This window comes from Festucalex cinctus, chromosome 10, assembly GCF_051991245.1.
Source record: "Festucalex cinctus isolate MCC-2025b chromosome 10, RoL_Fcin_1.0, whole genome shotgun sequence".
In the NCBI taxonomy this organism is placed as follows: Eukaryota; Metazoa; Chordata; class Actinopteri; order Syngnathiformes; family Syngnathidae; genus Festucalex; species Festucalex cinctus.
Genome location: NC_135420.1, coordinates 8,768,812 through 8,789,699, shown reverse-complemented (window position 1 = coordinate 8,789,699; position 20,888 = coordinate 8,768,812). Strand labels below are relative to the sequence as shown.

At 38.7% G+C, this 20,888-nt stretch overlaps 1 protein-coding gene across 1 annotated transcript; it reads right to left on the bottom strand.

Annotated features, from left to right (window-relative positions):
* Nucleotides 1–1,397: 1,397 nt before the first annotated feature.
* On the bottom strand, nucleotides 1,398–20,888 carry alg6 (ALG6 alpha-1,3-glucosyltransferase). Its single transcript, XM_077534782.1, has 14 exons — nucleotides 20,712–20,888; nucleotides 20,375–20,459; nucleotides 19,895–19,984; nucleotides 19,645–19,733; nucleotides 19,373–19,455; nucleotides 18,763–18,827; nucleotides 18,337–18,522; nucleotides 17,651–17,786; nucleotides 13,015–13,100; nucleotides 10,663–10,747; nucleotides 10,410–10,480; nucleotides 9,583–9,651; nucleotides 7,366–7,558; nucleotides 1,398–2,587 (listed from the first exon to the last, which is right to left on the bottom strand). Exons 1-14 carry the CDS (start codon nucleotides 20,791–20,793, stop codon nucleotides 2,390–2,392), a joined length of 1,518 nt encoding a protein of 505 aa, XP_077390908.1. The 5' UTR covers nucleotides 20,794–20,888; the 3' UTR covers nucleotides 1,398–2,389.

Sequence of the window (20,888 nt, the reverse complement as noted above, 5' to 3'; positions counted from 1 at the left end):
CTGGGTGGAGTTTGCATGTTCTCCCCGTGCCTGCGTGGGTCTTCTCCGGGTACTCCGGTCTTCTCCCACATTCCAAAGATATACATGGCAGGTTAATTGGACGTTCCGAATTGTCCCTAGGTGTGCTTGTGAGTGTGGATGGTTGTTCGTCTCTGTGTGCCCTGCGATTGGCTGGCAACCGGTCCAGGGTCTCCCCCGCCTATTGCCCAGAGTCAGCTGAGATAGGCGCCAGCACCCCCCAATAAGCGGTCAAGAAAATGGATGGATGGATGGAAAAACAATTAATTAATTAATTAAAAATATATACAAAATTAAATTTACAAAATGTAATCAATTTTAAAAAATCAATACAGAAATCGGTGAACAATTACTGTTGATATGCTGAAATCAGACGATTGTACAATTTTAAATGAAAAAATGACTCCAAACAATTACTCAGTTATTAAAATAGTTGTCGATTAATTTGATAATCGATTACTTTTTAATTAATCGATTAATTTTGACAGCTCTAGTTCGCAGGTGTCAACAAAAATCACGTGACACACTGCAAAATAATGAGATTACATAAAACTGAAGAGTGAATAGACTTTCCCCATTTAAGATCTCAGGTAGTCGAGATCAGCTAAATCTAATGACACATAATCATAGTAACAGTAAACTTATGCCTTTACAACGATGACACATTAAGTGATAAACCCTGGCAATCGAAAAAGAGCCATTAAAAGCATACTATTTCCAGAGCTCATTGGATGAGGTCAGTCAATGTCCCTTTGATTTCATGTCAACCACATAGTCAATCTGAGCCAGCCATTGCCAAAACAAGCATGTACACAAGTTATTAAATGGATTAAATTTTGTCCCCATTACTTCAAAGCAAGAAAAAAAAAGAAAAAAAGTCAGAGATTGGGCTGCCATGTGGGCACGTTATTGGCCGGTGGGGCTCAGAGCGTCTGATGCTCGAACACCTCTCGCTGACCTGCTAACATTTATAGTTGTAATGGTTTTTTTTATGCCCATGTCATTAACTCAGAGAAAGATTGGAGAGTGAAATTGCATGTAGCGTTTTTCTGTGGTATTTCAAGTTTATAGCATTATGCTGGGATATGTCACCTTCCATCATGTCTTTAAGGGCCTGTCTTGCAGCTGGTTTTCTACAAAAATGTGTACGACTTTTGTAGTGACCCATTGTCGTTTCAAGGACTTGAATTAAATCTTTAATATTGTTGAGTAAAAACCTTTGTAGGTGACGTTTTGGTCTAATTACCGGCTCCATCAGTTCCCAATTGGCATAACTGTTATAGAAAAATGAATGTGTTATGACTGCTCATTTCATTTGGTAATAAAGATAGCATCCACTTCGGGTTGTTGGCAAAGTTTTATTTGATGAAAATAAATTTGTACAAAACAACTTGCATGGTATGTTAAAAAAAATAAAAAAAAAATAAAATAAAATAAATAAAAATACAGTGAAAAAATAGAAGAAAAAAAGGGCTCAGCACCATATATTGAGTCCATTTAGATGACTGTTAATCCCAAAGAATAATATCCATCCATAAGTTTCACCAAAACTCACATTGCCTGCACTGCAGTTTCAAAACACTGGGCCTAATTAACATAAGCACCTCCACATCAATCAAGTTTTGGTTCAATGGATGCCAGAGTCGCGTTGACCCAACAGTTTGTGGGGCGGCACTACACAGGATAGATCTGCCCCTAAAACAAGACAATTTCACAATGACAAGAAAGCTTGAAAAAGGTCTGTAATTCTTGAATCTTGGAATATTTTCACTAAAAGCATGGTCACAAACATGCGTTAACTCCTGTGAACTGTATGAAATTGTGGGGGGAAATACATAATTTCTTCTTAAAAATGAACAGTTCATGATAGATCAGAATGTTAAAAAGCTACTTAAAAATTGCCTTTAAAAATCGGACGTAGACTACCCAGAATGCATTGCATTTTGACTGCTATGTTCCACAGTATGTGTAAAACCTGTGAGTGATGTTTTCCCAATATGTTCATGATACATACAGTAAAGTACAGTATAACGGCCACACTATTAGGTACACTTGCCCAATTAAGCTTGTACAAGACCTGTATTAAAAAAATAAATAAAAACTTTGTCCCCCTCAAAATTGTAGAAATTTCTAGTTGATGCATTTCTAATATATTGATAGCCAATTTTACCAGAAGGATAAAGTATTAGAAATTGTGTTATAGTCTGCAGTGCGATCCTGCAGTATCTGGCCGCTGTATAAGGATCATTTCCATTTGGTATACACTGGCAGTGAGCAAAATGTCTCATGCATAGTGAAAACAAATCCACACCTTTGTACAACATGGCTTTCCTGAGTCACTATCAACTCCATACGTCTGTGTGCGCTGTATTTATTTGATCTTCTTCTGGCTTTTATTGCTTGGCAATGCACTGAATTGGACGGCGTTGAAGTAGAAAAATGTCCCCAAAAAATGAACAAAAGAAAATGTAGACACTAGCACAGGAAACAAATCGGGCAAATGAGGCGGAGGGGAGAGGGCGACGCTTGCGATGCTCAGGCAGGCCATGGCCGAGACACTGATGTAGAACTGGAAGGCAAAAAGAGGGGTTGCCATTAGTGACATTAAGTACCGCATTTTCCGCACTATAAGGCGCACCTAAAAGCCTTCAATTTTTTCAAAAGTTGACCATGCGCCTTATAATCCAGTGCGCCTTATATATGGATCATTATTGAGCCGCAACAGGTCTCGCTGTCAAGACGCTATTGGTGACCTTGCACGATCGGTGACGCACATGCGCAGAAGATCCCGCCATCTTGGATCGTTACCTAATACTAATACTTTACCTCAGAGAAAATCATAAAACAGCTGTTTATTCATTTTGGGAGTGAATGGAGTTGTCAGAAAGCTGGTTTGTAATCTAATAATAAAGTTTGACTGACTTATCTGACTGTTTTGTTGACATTCCCTTTAGCGCAGCACCATCTAATGGATGCATAACGTAACCCTAGCCTCTACTGTAGCGCCTTATATATGGAAAAAGTTTTAAAATATGTCATTCATTATAGTGCGGAAAATACGGTAATTTATTGCTCAGGAATCTGCACTTATTAGGACAAGGCTAATTAGCTATTTAAAAAGGAAAAACAAAGTTAGAGCCAAGTATTAAAAACTCTAGTCCATTTTTTCTGGACCATCTTTGGAATGTTTGTTCCAATGACATCAAGAATCCAGATGTGCATCCTTTGCAGTAGTCGTTCGTCCTCGGCAGTAATATAATGGACCGATAAACTTAGTTGAAAATGGTCAATTATAAACTATGAACTGAAGTAGTTCATTTTAAACATTTGTGAGCTGAACTTTGAAATAGTTTGCATAGAAAACGCTGCAGTACGCTATCAGACATTGGAACGGACTCCAAACATTTCGTCCTTGAGCGTCTTCCTGAACTCCCTGCCGTACTTTTAAGTGGGAGGAGCTCAAATCTAAACACAATTGAGGACTGAGGAACTTGCAAATAGTAAATCGAGGTCCACCTGAGTTCCCACAGGTGACGATGCATATTAATGTGAAAAACGAGCAATGGTTTAAAGGAATTGCCATCTTAAAGACAAGACGGTGACAAGGCTGCAAAAATAAAAAAATAATTAAAAAAATCGTGCTGCAGAGAGATTGGTATCATTTCTAAATGACCAAACTGATATTTTGGGACAACTTGGTACTAATGTAGAATTTTCCCCCATTGTCCTCAAAGGATCTCTGGAAGTCAACCAGATGACTGCAGGGTTTTCAGTCAGCAGCGAGCTCCGGGAAGAGTGCTTCTACCAGTTCTATTAATCATAAAGGCCACTTCACTCTTGGAATTATGTCAAATGAGACAGAAATGTCTGTGCCCTGCTGCAATCCTACCTTCAAGAAAATGTTTTTGATACCATGTCAGCAACTACTTCATTTCAAGAAAAAGTATGTTTGTAATTACTTGAATCTCTACATAAATCCATCCAACCATTTTCTTAACTGCTTTTCCTCACTAGGGAGTGCTGGAGCCTATCCCAGCTGGCTTCGGGGAGTAGGCGGGGTGCACCCTTGGTTGCCAGCCAATCCAGGGCATCTCTACGTAAAATGATCATAAAATGTGATCTGATTTTTATTTAAGGCACAATACAGAAACAGTCTGCATAAAGTAATACCACCCAAACGTTTTCCTATTTTAATAGGACACACTGTGTAAAGATTCACACGGTGTAGGATGGGAAAAGTAGGTCAACCCTGAGGCTCAGGACTTCTGCAAGAGCTGATCAGAGGATTGATCACCTCAATGTGACGAGATTGGAGGCGCCTAAAGCTGATGTGCCCTATGCAAAATAATAAAATACCGGTACATCCATCCATTTTCTTGACCGCTTATTCCTCACAAGGGTCACGGGGGGTGCCGGAGCCTATCCCAGCTGGCTATGGGCAGTAGGTGGGGTATACCCCGAACTGGTCGCCAGCCAATCGCAGTAATAAAATACAATACCTGCAATTAACAGATTGTCAAAAAATGAGGAAGTTCAGCACTGAGACAAGGATTAAAGTCCTCATAACTTCATTAATCGCAAAAAATAGAGATAGATATAGATAGACAGATATTAACATGCATGGAACTGGATGGATGGATGGATGGATGGATGGACGGACGGACGGACGGACGGACGGACCTCATACAGGCAAAGTGGTGCGGTGTCCATTTGCATTACTTTTTGTTTTTTTTTAAACAGTTGAGCCCCACTCTTCAGGGCTGGCCCACAAACAATGAAAATCTGCATATACCGTAATTGGCGCCAATTGTTTTTACGTTATTTACCATGACATTACCGGTCTGGCCCACTTGGTAATATATTTTCCTCCATGTGGCCCCCTGAGTTTATATGAGTTTGACACAATATGAGTTTGGTCTAAAGTTTTCCAAGTCAAGAAACATTTCTTATTTAGACCCTGACAGAATAAAGCTTTGATTTGCTTATGAGTATTGGTGGACATTCAGAAGGTTAATGACATTTAATCACTACACACATGATGTTCGTATTTTCAATAAAAAAAATAATAATAATAAAAAAAAAAAAAAGGCCTGGCACCTCAGTCTAAAAACTAACTGTTGTAATGTGACTATGATTTATCAAACCAAGCAGTAATTGAATTTACCACCAGAGATGCAAACAGCTGATGGCGAGAGTGAGCTCACTTTGATGTCTATTTGAGCTTTATGACCCGAAGATAAATCAGTGAGTACGATCGAGGAAACACCTCGTGCCCGTGCCCACCCCCGCCAGCCCAAACCCATGAAACCCTATCGTCGTCACTGGTGCTCGCTATTTATGCTGCTTGTGTAAATAAATATATCTAGGCAAACGTGTGTTAATGACACACGCTATAAAAAGACACCTTCTCCTAATCTCTGACACTCTACCAGTGCTGCTTTTGCTATGGGCCTGGCCCTGCTGTCACATTGCGGAAATTTAAATAAACGATTACTAATTCTTGGATGGGCAGATTCATTCCCTGAAAAGCATAGCTTACAATGGCATGTAATCTTTCTTTAGAAGCATATCGTGTCATTTTGATGTACCTAATAAATGTATTAGTTGTGCATCCCCATCCCTGCAGTTAGTTTACGGCTGGTATTAGGGCTGCACAACATATCGAAAAAATATCAATATCTCAATATGGGCCATGCAATATGCACATCACAAACACAATGCATTAAGTTTCATATAGAATTGTGCGCTTTTTAGTGATAGACCGATTGATTACACCATCATGCTGGTATGACGTCTCTGTACTCATGTCATATCTGTCGCTGCGCCAACCTTAAAGGGATACTTGACTCATTGAACCATTTTCAGCAGTGAAAAGTTAATATTTTGTCTAGAATTAATTTGGTAACTTCATTATTCTTCATGTACAATCAATACCTTTAACACATTCACTGCCAGCCCAGAAAAAATGCATTGCATCATTTGACGTCTTTTTCCGTCAAAGGCAGTGAATGAGTTAAAAGGTAATTTTTCTACTTGCTGTCGACTGATGATGACATCACCTGTGCTGAGGAAGTAAGTAACGGCCAATCATGGCTCACCTGTTTTCTGGGTGTGGTCAGTGAACTGAGCCATGATTGGCCTTTACCTACTTCCTCAGCGAAGGTGATGTCATCATCAGTCGACAACAAGTAGAAAAATTACTTTTTAAAAGGTACTAATTGTACATGAAAAATAATGAAGTTACCACATTAATTATAGACAAAATATTAACTTTTTATGGCTGAAAATGGCTCAATGAGTCAAGTATCCCTTTCACGTTACAAAGTGAACTGCTCCCTTAAGTGTAGTGATTCTCAACCAATGTGCTGCGGCACATTAGTGTGCCGTCAGAGCTCTTAAGATGTACCGCGGGAAATGATAAAATGTCACTTTGTTGGTCAAAGCATTATTTATAACAAAAACAATGTGTCTTTGTTCATCCATCTATGCTAGAAAGACTAGCACTAGCTTGTTTAAGCTAAATGTCGCTTTACAGTCTATTCATGCCCATAATGGATTACTGTATTTTTTGGACCATTGGGTGCACCGTACTATTAGGTGGAATATCAATGAATCAACATTTAACATTATTGTTGTGACACATCATATGTTAAATAGTTTATTCTAACTATACTGTTTTATTTGATGGTTTTAGCACTATTATGGTAGTTTTGTATCGGGTAGCGCTGCATGTCTCTCGCTTTTATTCGACGTACAACGGGATTGGTGGCTTTGAGAATAAAGGAGGATCCTTCGATAAACAAAATAAAAAAGGTTGCTAGTCAATATCGTGACCGGTGGTTGTGTTATTACTTTGGCTAATGCTAAATGCTATCTTGGTTGACAGTTCAACAGCTTTAAACAAGTTCACCATGATCTAACCTGTTTTGTTCGGTTCGCTATTTGGAAGCTGGCTGTGTTGTTTACCTCGTGCCGGTACGGTCAATTGCGTCTTAAAGTCTGAAACTAGTAGGACTACATTTCCCATGATTCTTGATTCATGATTTGACATGGAATCAGAGACGTTCTAGTTCTAAAAACTCACTAGCGAGTAGATGGGTATAAGAATGCCAACATAATAGATAGGAATATGGATTAAAGACGAAAAACTGAAAGGCGACTTCCATCCATGTATAAGAAGTGTGAATATATAAAAAGTGTGCTTTATGGTCCAAAAAATACAGTACGTATTTTCCTCAGAACAAATCACATCAGATAGAGGAGATAGAGTCTATCTCCATCCATTCTACCAAGCTGTAATGGTGTCTGGATTCTTCTCCTGTTATTGCAACATCAAGTGACACTAACCTTCCATCTCACAATCCAAGCCAGGTCCATTGTGGGTAAGAAGAACAAGATCTTGTGGTAAACTCCCAAGGCAAGCTCTTCTTCTGAGCAGTTCTCCAATGCTGACAGTAAGTAGACGCTGAAGAAGAGGAAGGCTAGCGAAGTCACAACATACGGCACCAGAAGACCATCCTTCAGAAACAGAGGCAGCATGCTGTGCAGGTGGACATGGTCGAAAAAAAAAATGTTTTTTTTAAGGACATCTTCATGTATGATTCATTTCAATCTGAGCCTTTAAACCCAATACTTGTAATATGTATTACAGTATTTGGTTCGCAAATATGTTTGCTGAAAACAGCGCAACTTTTATCTCAAAGGTCCAGCACCAGCATTTTTGTTCCTGATAGAGATAACTTCAAGATTTATACAAAGCTTATCTTAGTATAGGATGACCGTCATGGACAAGAACAACAGTTGACTCGTACTAAATCGCACAACACCCCAACCATTAAAAAAACCCAAAACAAAAAAAAACAAAAACTCAATTCTCAGCCACTCGTTCTTTTTCCTTCTGCAAACAGAAAAACGCCCCATTCAACAGCTAAACATTTTAGAAACACATAATCAATTTAAACAGACTGGTTACATTCTGTGCTCCCCCTGTTCAACTTGAGCATTCATTCAGTCAATTATGCAAACAAAAGATGTATTTTTTAGATAATAGAGCCCGAAGAGGACGCACATTATGTCCATGTCAGACTGTACTGAGAAACTGGAGAATGACCTTCTGTCCCTATACAATGCACACTTAGACAGCAGGCATTCTGACTATGTAGGGTAATCCCCATGTATCCTTATCCTAAATCCACACACACAACAATTAGAGCTGCCGGAAGAATTTAACAACAGCTGGTGAAAGTTGAGGAAGCACCTGAAACACTACTTGTCTTTCCAAAAGCGGTCCTCACCTTAACCCGACCAACTCACTGACATTTTAAAGGCTGTTACGATGACATTTGCCATTTGATAGTTATCAGATTATATAGATCATAAAAGTCTGCAAGAATAACAGTTAAACCATTTGTGAAAATGAACTGACAGATTTATATGGACTGATGACTTTGTACCAGGTCATTACACAACTTTGGCAACTTTTGCAATGAATGACATCAGTTGATTATTTATATGGCGTGTTCTTCCTGGAGACATTTCCATTTCAGCCAATCAGGGACCTTGACTTTAGAGTTTTGCGAATGCGGGAGCCCTGCTCGAGTGGTTGAGTACTAGGGATGTAACAATAACGCTAACACCGTGATATTGCGATATTAAAATTTCCACAATGTCATCATCGTCATGTCATGATATTATAAGCAGCAGCACATCTGTTAAAATGTTAACGTTGTATTCCATTTGAGCAGCTCCTGTTTGTGCATTTGTGCAGTTTAATTAGGCATGTTTTAGCCACCTACGTTGAAGACCAAAGCTAATACCTAGATGAAAGGGAACATAACACGTTTAGGATCTTCCACAAATTGACTCAATTCACATGCGCATTAGTAAGCAAGTGCCTCAATAGAAAGTTATTAACGATTGGAGGTTGTTTATGTAAGAATATTTGAGCTTTTTTTATTTACAATATCAGTTTTTATAAACTATCTTGGGCTTATATATATATATATATATATATATATATATATATATATATATATATATATATATATATATATATATATATATATATATATATATATATATATATCACCAAACTCCTACAATATTGTGATAATTATCGTATTGTGCGGTCCATATCATGATCATTATTGTATCTTGACGTTTGCATATCGTTACATCTCTATTAAGAACACCACCTCCCGAATAACACTGGAAGGAGTAAGATCAAGGTGACAAAAACGCAATGGAGAACATAAACACAACACCACCCACCACTGTTGCCCTTGAGCAAGGCACTGAAAGCCTGGACTGCTCCACAGGTGCTACATAAGTCACTATCGCTTACAATCTTTAAAACTTAAAGCCATATTGTTTTTGTTTTTTTGTTTTTTTTTTGTTAATCAGAACTATAATATACAATTTCTGAAAGATAACAATTCGTAATTGAGCATAAACCATAAAAGCACAACTATATTCTTATTCAAGTCCTGAACAAAAACAGTTAGGGACAACTAATCAACAACAACAAAAGACAAGCTTCCAATTCATGAAATATTTTTGACTTACCTGAATGTAGACACTTGAAGGAACCAAACAGACATTAGTGGAAGGTCATTCAGAAAGAGACAAACGGACCTAGAAAAGATCCAGAAGAGTGGCTTAATTGCTTGCACACCTCTTTGTAACGTTAACACTAATAAGATGATGATACAAGATCCACTTGAATTGGTCACTCATCACACTGCAGTTGGACCAGATTCACCACAATAGCTAAGTAACGGTTCATCTTTTAATTTAAATGTAACCGTTTCCCTCCAAGTGTTACATTACATCAGAACCAACAATATTTTGACATGACTTTACGATGTTAAATTAATGACTGGCTGCTTGATCACTGTTGACAAGTGACTTGTATCCTCATATGCTCTGAAGAGGGGCACTTTCCACCGGTCCCTGATCCCATAATTACAGTCAGTTCTCTTTGCCGATCCTGTTACAGTCCAATAATTGATCTTGCGCAAACAACGCCCGAGTTGCTGCCATCCATTCTTTCCTAATCCCTGGACATGCATTACTGATTGATTTATGAGGACAGGTGGTAGATATAACTCAATAGTTAATAAAGCAACAATCTACCCTAATCTAGATTAATACATGATCCCAGATCTAGGAACCAAATCTCTTGCTCTCAAAGGCACCCATGGCCTCACCTTTCTACCTTTATATTATAGTGGTTGTGAAATGCACACGTTTACAAGCCTTGCATCTTTGATGGTGATAAATAAGGTTAACTTGTGTTTAGAACAATGTGAAATTGAGTGTGATGCCAGGAACAAAATTCTGTGAACTTGAATCTAACCATTTGTACAATCTGATGTTTTTGCTCTACTTACAAGGATGCCAACAGAATGGACTTCTCGTGGACTTGATAAGAGAAGAGGAAAAACCCCAAAGATGAGTTGACCTAAAAAGGAAACAGATTTTGTGGGATTATTCTACCTAAATGAATCTCAACAGCACTTAGACGTGTTGTAAAGTGATGGGGGAAAAATGTATACATTAAATCTTATTAATGACAGAAACAGGTAAAAGAATTGGAAGATTCATATGAAGTAGGCTGTGCTAATTACTAACTTAATTACTCACCAAGGCCAGTTTAAACTGCCAGAATGTAGGTTTTGTCATCACTCTGATACAAGATGGCAAGACTGCCAGGATAGTGCAGGCCAAACTGGAATAAAGCACAGCCACAGACACACACACACAAAAATACATTCTGGTGAGCTTCCTTATGACTGGCTCTCAAAAGAAAAGTTCATGTTACATCCCAATCCAATTAATATCTTACATAAGCACAAGAATCAAATTGATCTTGATATAACCGCCTCATCATATGAGATTTTCAGGTCAAAACAGCTGCTCTATTTCAGATCATATCCCTTCCATCCCATACATAGTACATGACAATCAATTTGGCTACAATTTGGCAGACATTCAAATGTGAAAAGTATTAGGACAATACTTTGTTGCCATATGTGCAAACACAATCAGATCACCTCAGTTTGATGTTAATTCTTTGGCCGCCAAAAACGTCTAATAACGTTTAGTAAAAATCACGATGTATGCCGCCATAAACGTTTAGTGACGTCAACTAATTTTATTTATTTATTTATTTATTTTTTAATATATCAGTGGTCAGTGCAACATCCAAGTGCAGCGCAGCTGGGTCAATGAGTTGTGAACTCAAAAACACACACTGACTATGGCCAGCAGATGGCAGCATTGTATCGCTTTTCAATGGGCTGCCGGTGTATGGAATTACTCAACTCAACTCAGGTTTATCTAACCTCACAGCGTTAGCTGCTCGGGCCCTAACTAGAGCTGCAAATTACAATGAAACATGACGCAATCAGATGAAATAGAACGTTTTCAAGGCTGACGTGAATGATCAAAGCCTTTGTAACATTAAACCTAATTTGACGGAACGTCACTAAACAAAAAATTTTAGTATCAAAATCACTGTTATGGAAAAAATTTATCTTTTCTTTTCAATTTTCGTTCAATGGCACTCAAATTACCTATTTCGAAAAGGTGATTACTAAAGAACGGAATAAGGTAGAAACATACTTTTTTTCTAATGAAAGAATGGAATGCGATCTTTCATGTGGTACCCATGTTGTATATGTAGCAAAAGAACACACTATTCTGTTTGCTTCAAAAAATGAGTTAAAATGCTCGAAATCGGCTGGCATTTTGTTGACAAGCCTTCATGTCAACAGGGAAATCAGATAATTAGCCATCCTAGTGCCAGTCAATCACAGGACATAGACTGTAGATACAAACAACCATTCATTCTTATATTCACACCTATGGAAAATTTAGTCTTTGATTAACGAAAACGTGCAAACTCCCGCACGAAAAGTCCTGTACCGAGATTTGAACATGTCAAATTCAAGTATTCACTGAACTGTCATCACACTAGCGGATCCTCTAGTTTACCTATAATGGAGGTTCTAGCTATGTACAAGAACCAAACACCGTTCCCCTCTCAGGGGGGCAATAGTTTAACCCTTCAATTGTCACCTTCTGAGGGAGGGCAGCAGAGGAGAGGGATTAGGTGTTAGTATGTGTTGAGAGGTTGGTCAGCAGGTTTAAGGCATCAGCGCAACAGAGAGTTTTGTAAAACAACACTGCAAGGCAGACAAGGCACAACTCTGGTAATTCAGTACATACACGCCGTATACAAGTACGCGTGTCTTATGTGTAAGGCTGGTGGTTTACAATCCACAAGGACATGGATACTGTTACAATGCTGATTGATTCTATGTACACAGTACACCAAGGCAGAAGCATTTAGCAAGCCACCAGTGCCAAAAGACAGAAGTGTTTTTCATTTGTTTGAAATTCACTACAGTCAAAGAGGTCCAACTTGATCCCAGGACTTAGAAGCCTGGCAAAAACATGCTCATGCAGCGAACACAGGACTCCTATATTTAGAGTGATAGGTTATTTAAACACAGTCGTCCACAGCACAACTGTTATATCAACTGTTTCCTCTCGGTGATTTACAGGATCTCAGTTTTGTTCGAAATAGCTCATCGAAAAAACTTCCTAGATCTGCTTTATTCAAACAAAAAACAAACAAACAAACAAACAAACAAAAAAACATGCATTTTTAGGCCCCATAACCTTCGTTTTGCTATATACAAACAACACAGGCCTCAATATATCCAAGAGCAACCAAAGCTCTTGTCACCACATTTCTAAAAACAGCTTTGTTCAGAAGGTCCTCACAAGATGTTTCTACCCCACTAGATCACAGTATTCACACCCTTGGGCAGGCAGGCTCTGTTTTCCCACTGCTTCACTCAAAGACGTAACCACAAAACGACAAGATGAGGGAAGAACAAAAAAACAACAAAATTTTTCGGGAAAAAAACAACAGCAGTAAATTTCCAGGGCAGAAAAAAATAAATAACAGAAAGATGGGGAGATTACCTGAGGTAGAGTTGGAAGTCAGTGGACAGAGTGGATCTGATCTTTATCAAGATGTTCAAGCTGCACCATGTGTTGGCCACCTTATCCTGTCCAAATACACGCTTGGTTAAATGAGAAGTGATGACGTGCAAAACTCATCGTAATCATTCACATCATACACTAAACACTTAACAAGTGCGTTAGTTAAAGCATGCCGTAACCATTTATTATTGTATGGTTACAAAGTGCTATACTGTTTTAATGCATGCCGGTATGTTTATAAAAGCACAATTATAACTCTAAATTCCATTTCATAGATAAAGCAAAAAAGTTGAGCTATTCCTCTTAAGGTGTAATAAACGCACACTACCAGCCTGTTTTCTGTGTCCGAATGTGTACCCTAAATAGTGCCCTATTTTGTAGTGGTGTCTGAGGGAGGGAAGCGAAAATGTAGGGCAGTGAAAATTACCCACAATGCACTCTAAAAATTAGTGAAAATCGATGTTCACTCAACCGGGTTGATATAGACCACAATACATTGCGAGTATGAAAAAAAAAAAAAAAAAGCATGGCGCGAGCAACAGCACAAGTGAGAGTATCAAAACGAGGCATTAATATATACTACGGAAATAATTAATTCATTTTAGATGAAAATATGTACAACTAGGGAACTAAAATATAGTTTTAAAACATTTTCATTCACAATAAATAGTCGGAGATTTATGTGCCGGTGCATCGTAACCGTTACGGTGGCAACGAGGAGAAAGTCATGAGCTGGCTGTCCGAATCGCCAAACAGAATGAGGGCACGACATATTAAGCCACTACATAGTGCCGTTCTATATAGTGAATGAGGGTGGATAACCCATGTCTCCCTATTTCCAACACAGGTGATTCCAGGTGATTCCAATGACAGCTCATTAGCAAGCTCTGGAGAAGCCTGATAACGATCCTCACCTGCGTTGGAATCGGGAGGCATGGAGAACAGGCTGGAAAGTGTGTCCCGAGGACCAGGGTTGAGAAATACTGCCTTAAGGCATTCCTAGGAGACAGTTTCACAGGACAGTTCTGACGTATGGCAAGTAGCTCCCCGTCGGCATGGGACTTATTTGTAAACTCAGAGATACAAGGTCAAAGGTCAGACTATATTAGTTTCTGCATAACCAGCAGACCAATTACTGGACACAAGTTAATTTAAGACTGTGCTCAAAGTTGGAATGATTTGCAGCAATAAATATTTTAATCATTATATTTATTAAAATTGATGAATTAACACTCTTTGTATTTAATTAGATTTGTGCTGTCACTATTGAATATTCTTAGAATCGATTAATCTATTGATTATTAAACTATTAATCAACGAATCTGATTCATTTTAATTTTGCATTAAAATGTATTACAAAAGCATTACCCCCCGATTACTGTTTATTAATTAATGATTGCCGTTTATTCCGTACTTCATAATTAACAAAAGTAGGATTGTAATGTTGTACTATGTTAACGGTTTGGCCATTGTTTTCCAAAGTAAAAACAGATGTCTGCAAATGTCTTATTTTGAAGAAACACAGAAGATATGCAGTCTTTCATGAAGGGCTACAGAAATAAGTGAACAATTACTGTTGAATTTTAAAATAAAAAATGGCTCCAAACCATTACTCAATTATCAATTTGATAACTGATGACTTCTCGATTAATCAATAATTTTGACAGCTCTAAATTAGATGATTAAAGGTCCAACTAAATAAGAGAAACAGAGGGAAATACATGTGTAAATTAATTACCTTTTCTTTTATTAATAAAATCTATGATTATTTTTACTGCTTTCATTTGTTTTTGTGAATAACTTACAGGCTCCACTTTCAAGTTGTGTGATTATTGACTTTAGGTTATGCTGCTTACAACGCCACTGTGCACAATGCTGTCACACGACACAGTATGATTATATCACTAATCAGCGTCATCACTTCTCTGATTTCAGGCCACGACTAGAAAGTCCAATTTCTTGCCTATTTCTGTCTCTCGTCCATGCTACAGCTGCCCACAGCACAGCTGTGCGGACCCTCGCGTTATAGCCCTGTCAGCATTTGGGCTGCCCAATGTTATGCTGTCTCAACTGCAGCCCTCTCTGTCTTCCCCGTCGTCTCACTCCAAATAACCACCATGGGAATGTTCTTGAATGCCACCTAAAGGCAACACATGAATGGCGGGGTGGGGGTCAATTTCAAATGGGGCGAGAGCGGTGCAGCACTGTCACCAATAATAAGCTATGTTAGAATTTCACAGAGACGCATTTGGTGCCATTTTTGTGAGCAAGGGGCAACATGAGATGACAGAATGTAGTTCAGTGGGTAAACTTACAAATGCTCACACCCAGTCGTCGCCACGGGCAGCGGCCAGCGGGCCTCCCCTTCCCTGCTACCCCTTCTCACCCGCTTTCCTTACCCAAAGCAAATGCTTATGCTCACACTTTCACAACTAGTTGAAGACGTGTGCCCCAACAACCTGTCATGTTGTCATCACAGGCCCTGGCACCTTTTATTGAACAAATCCAGTTCCAGAGCCAGTAGCCATCCCTTTTTTTGGTTACTTCTCACACACTAAGTCTGAGTCATCCACCTTCCTTCATTTTTTATTGTCCTTAGGTTTCCCAGAGACAAGAGTGTAACAGATCTTCTGACCTTTCCAAGATTTGATTCCTCTTATCTCTTTCTGATTGGCATTGAAGGACTTAACAATGTTTGCCATGGTTCGGGGATGGAAGCGCTTGAAAGGCACGAGGAGGTCTTGCTTGACCTTAATGAAAAACACATCTTTCTACATAACTGGTGCCAAAGCCATGAAATTAGGACTTACATTCCTTGGTAATAAGACCTCTTTCCCTGGAAAATGTGTAATCGTGACGAATGCATGTGCCAATTTATTAGATCAATTATCTTCTCCCAATTATTTCCTTGAATAACATATTTGAGTTGCAAGCCACAATTCCTAGACAAGAGTACAAATGTTTTCTTGAAATGAAGATATGATAACTCACATTTTTTCTTGCTTTTAATTCCATCCAGCCATCCATTTTCTTGACCGCTTATTCCTCACAAGGGTCGCGGGGAGTGCTGGAGCCCATCTCAGCTGGCTCTGGGCAGTAGGCGGGGTACACCCTGAACCGGTTGCCAGCCAATCGCAGGGCACACAGAGACGAACCACCATCCACACTCACAAGCACACCTAGGGACAATTCTGAGCGCCCAATTAACCTGCCATGCATGTCTTTGGAATGTGGGAGGAGACCGGAGTACCCGGAGAAAACCCACGCGGGCACGGGGAGAACATGCAAACTCCACCCAGGAAGGCCGGAGCCTGGACTCGAACCCGAGTCCTCAGAACTGGGAGACTTTAAAACCCTAACTACTGGGAAAAAACATTTTGATTTACTGAGAAATTAATAGTAAAAAATTGTAATTTTGACATGATTTCTTTGCGAATGTACTTTATATATATATATATATATATATATATATATATATATATATATATATAAGGGAAAACTACAATTTCTGTAATGTCCTAGAATCTAGGACATTCATTGTAATAGTTATAATTCATTGTATTAACATTTATTTTGAAAGGACATCTAATGAAATGTAGGGAAAGCGAAGTAGCTTGAGAGGGTGAAAAATATGCAAATCAAAGAATTGGACTTAAGGATGCTTCCTCTGCTGAGGCATCAGCACTACCAAGAATACATTTCATGAGATCTAAAATTTTAAATAACAGTGTGGACCAGTGGTAGAGTGGTCATCTGGTATCCCTGAGGTTGTGAGTTCGATCCACTTGGTGAACATGTTGAAGTATTCTTGAGCAAAATAATGCTGTGTCATCAGAAGGTCAAAATGTAAAGCGGGTTGAGAGCCTCGTAAGGTGGGAAAATGCTATTTAAATGAATTACAATAACAGTAAACTGTTGCAATGTTAAACCCAATATCTAGTCTATCAACAGTTATTGACCATGTTTTGAAAGATTAATCACATGATTTTTTTGTCATACTGTTAAATTACCCTATTTTCCGCACTATAAGGCGCACCGCTTTCTAAGGCGCATCTTCAATGAGTGACATATTTTAAAACTTTCTCCATATATAAGGCGCTACAGTAGAGGCTGGGGTTACATTATGCATCCATTAGATGGTGCTGCGCTAGAGGGAATGTCTACAAAACAGTCAGATATGTCAGTCAAACTTACAAAATTACAAACCAGCTTTCTGACAACTCCATTCACTCCCAAAATGAATAAACAGCTGTTTTATTATTTTCTCTGAGGTAAAGTATTAGTATTAGGTAACGATCCAAGATGGTGGGATCTTCTGCGCATGCGCGTCACCGATCGTGCAGGGTCACGATAGCATCTTGACAGCGAGACCTGTTGCGGCTCAATATTGATCCATATATAAGGCGCATGGTCAGCTTTTGACAAAATTGAAGGCTTTTAGGTGCGCCTTATAGTGCGGAAAATACGATACATAACGTTTGTGTTGTTAAAATTTCAGTTAAAAAGTGTACATTAATTATACAAAAGAAAGTAATTTTCTTTTATTCACAGTATTTTTCTGGCGCCCCAGCTGTCGGAAAATTACCATGTTTGTTTGTTTTACAGTGTATTGTACCTCAAACAGGCCTCGAGTCACGGGAAAGATCCTCCTGAGCACCTGCAAGGTCTGAGCGGGGTCAGACAGGAAGGGCAACCAGCAGAGCGCAAACGTCACCAACACTGTCGCTGCGACGTTCAGCAACATCACCAACCTACATTAAGATATTCACAAAAACATTCCCTTAAAAGTAGTCTTTGTCAACAAATAAAAAATGAATGTCCTTTCTCATAGTTCTAGTGATTTCCACAAATCAAAATGTTTATTCGGCATGTCCTCGGTTAAGAGATATGACCTTTCTTTTTTGGAATGCAGTGAAAGCAATGCATCAGCTGAGAGTCTTGAGCGTAGGTCAAACCCGGCCTGCAGCGATTTTGTCAGCTGTAGCTGGGAAGCTACTGCACACACGGGCATAGCTGAAGAGTTTGAGTGTCATCTGGACATAACTTCCCACCAACCCTTCTAATCCGGCTCTCCATTTGCTTTAAATGCCCTTGGAACATTGTTACTGGATAAATAGACACAAGTAACAGCATCCTAGCTGATTACCTCAGTCATTCGGTCACGCTCCAGTGAACTGCGCCTTCTTTCCGAGTGACAGAAGGTCAAAACAATATGATGGCAAAATTAGAGTTGACTCAACTGTAGGTTGGGTGATGATGTGCTATACGGGTTACATCTGTCAGAACATTGGGTACACTCACCCTTGCCCCATTAGGCCCATTTTGGCACACTTTCCTAGGAGGTAGCAGAAGAAGGGCAGAGCGTGGTAGAGCTCCATCTGTTTGTAGTTGAGGGCCAGGGAGAAGGCCATCGAGCCCAGTCCATCCCAGCCCAGACCCAGAGCCACAACAGCCCACAGCGCAAAGCCCAGACTCACTGCATTGTACCTTGTATTGTTAAGATCCATATTGGAAACACTTGTTGAAGAGTATCATGAATGTGCTGCAGAGAAAACTTTTCCGATCTTGAAATAACATTTGTTGTAAATTAGTTGGTATTTCAATGAAGAATTGTAATTGGAATAAATGTTGCTGTTTAAGGTTGTGGGTGAGAGAGGAATCCAAATATTCTATAGCTTTGTCATGAGGTAAATTAAGTAACACTAACACTACACAAACAAAGGATACTGGAAATGTCCATAGTCAATAAGAAGTAGCCCCGGATAGATCAGAAAGCACAGCAGAGTGCAAGTCTGGATAGAAAAACAAACCAAAAAAAAGTTGAATTGTATCTTTTTAATCCTACTCCTAATCCCTAAAGGGGAAATTCAACTCACATTCTGCTATTTGTGTAACCTGCACATTACACAAAGAACCAGATTATCTGATTAGATAATGAATGAGGAAGCCCAAACACTATAAAGTAACTTTTCTGAGTATCATACTTGCATTAGATGTATACTGTAAGTATTCCAGATGAATAACATACAATCACATCGTGTAAAGCCATTCCTACCGACAAACTCTCCAACTGTTATGTGTAACATACTGCAACTTATCTAATAACATTCAGAGTGGACTAAGACTGTCTACATGCATTGCACACAATTTGACTGCTGCCTTATTCAAGGGCATCTTGTGAGTACTTACATTGGCCACGGGAAACTCAAACCCAGAGCACTTGGTCTAAAATGTTACCTAAACTATAAGTTTACATTAAGGGCCAATTTGGATAACCAATGTACAAAAAATGTTGTATTTTATCTTTAGATTTTTATCTTTTAAAATCGTGCCTCACCTTTCTCCTAATAGTTCCATCATTCAGCCATAAACAATATAATACAACAGCAGGAATGTATATGAGGGTATCTGCAACAAGCACTGCAACAGAGATAGAAACAAAACAAAGTATACAACTTTCAATACAAGTAACCAATAACCATGCATCCCTTTAAAGGGACATCATTAATAAAAGTTATTATCTATTCTAACGACTTTTGCAGTATATCTTGTAAAATTGTGCTGACGAGATAGTAGATTTATTTTCTTTTTTCCCTTCAATCAATGTACCTGTTGTTCTCATAAATAACTTGTGTGTTGAACTTTCATAACCTCTGGATTTGTGAAGTTGCACCCATTCCGGGTTTATAATGTTGGCACTGTAACATAAAATAAACACTTTCATTGTCGTTGGATATGCAGTCAGGGTTGAGTCAAAACCAACTTAGATTTTAATTAATCCTGGATGAATTAAAACAGGCTACTTAAGTCTGTTTATGACATTTCAGTAAGACTTTCATCACAAAGTCGATTTACTTACATATGAGCACAGATCAGACTATGGTAGGCAGTCAGGGGAGGATAATCAAGACCCCAGTAACTCAAGTCATTGTCTGTGGTATTGAAGTACCTAAAGGAGAGCAAGAAAAAAAAAATCTGTAGTAATGGTACAACTGCAAAACTCATATTGCATTAGGTCTTTTAAAAAGCATAGTGTCCGATGTGATAACCCTGGTAGAAAGTTTAAAAATGAGTAACCATGTAAAAAAATGGAGCTTACGTCTCTAATTGTCAATTGCCTGGAAACATATTTTCTGCAAGCACAGTGTGTTGACGGTGATGTGAAAATGCTAACACAACACAGCATGAACAGTAAGACAAGTAAAACGACAGTAGCTGTGACACCTGCAAGCCATAAGGTACTGCATCTCTGCACTTAATTACAATGTTAAACAATACACAGTACAGTATACAATTATGATCACAATTGTGTTGTGTCCACGATGCGTTAAATACTGACCATTGATGCACTGGAAGATTGTATGTTATTTCTTGCCAGTGCCTCTGTGCTTCATAGTCGCCAAACATTGGTGCTTTTCCCGCACCTGGAAACGAACGTTCAAGTTTATGAATGGGGAAAAAGACGGGTAAAAAGAAAAAAAAGAAAAAGAAAAACGTAAACAAACTGCTTCAGTTCGAACACGAGGTATTATTACAAACAACATTATAAAGGCATGAACTTTATTTCAATGTTTTATGGACGACCAATCAGACCAAATAAAAATAATCGTAATGAGTTTGTAATTGGCAAAACTATTGAATGCAGTACGTAGTGCTGAAAATAATAGGTTTCCTACCGGAATAAGAATTTAAGGACACTCCCCATCTCACGACAACGCCGAGTAATACACATATTGAAACGAGAGACCAAGTATGCATAACTCCCAAGAAAAAAACTAAGCTTTTTTGGAATTATAAACTGGCAAGAATCTGTTCAATGAGACTGTTTTCACTCTACGTGCATTTCCTCTAAC

Bases quoted from the DNA above. Each gene is read 5' to 3' on its own strand.
- alg6 (XM_077534782.1), bottom strand. From the start codon at position 20,793: ATGCATACTTGGTCTCTCGTTTCAATATGTGTATTACTCGGCGTTGTC. The intron at 9,652-10,409 runs GTAAGTAGAGCA...GATCTTTTCTAG, and splicing joins TCCATTCTGTTGGCATCCTT to GTCCGTTTGTCTCTTTCTGA. The intron at 7,559-9,582 runs GTAAGTCAAAAA...CCACCTGCACAG, and splicing joins CTTCAAGTGTCTACATTCAG to CATGCTGCCTCTGTTTCTGA.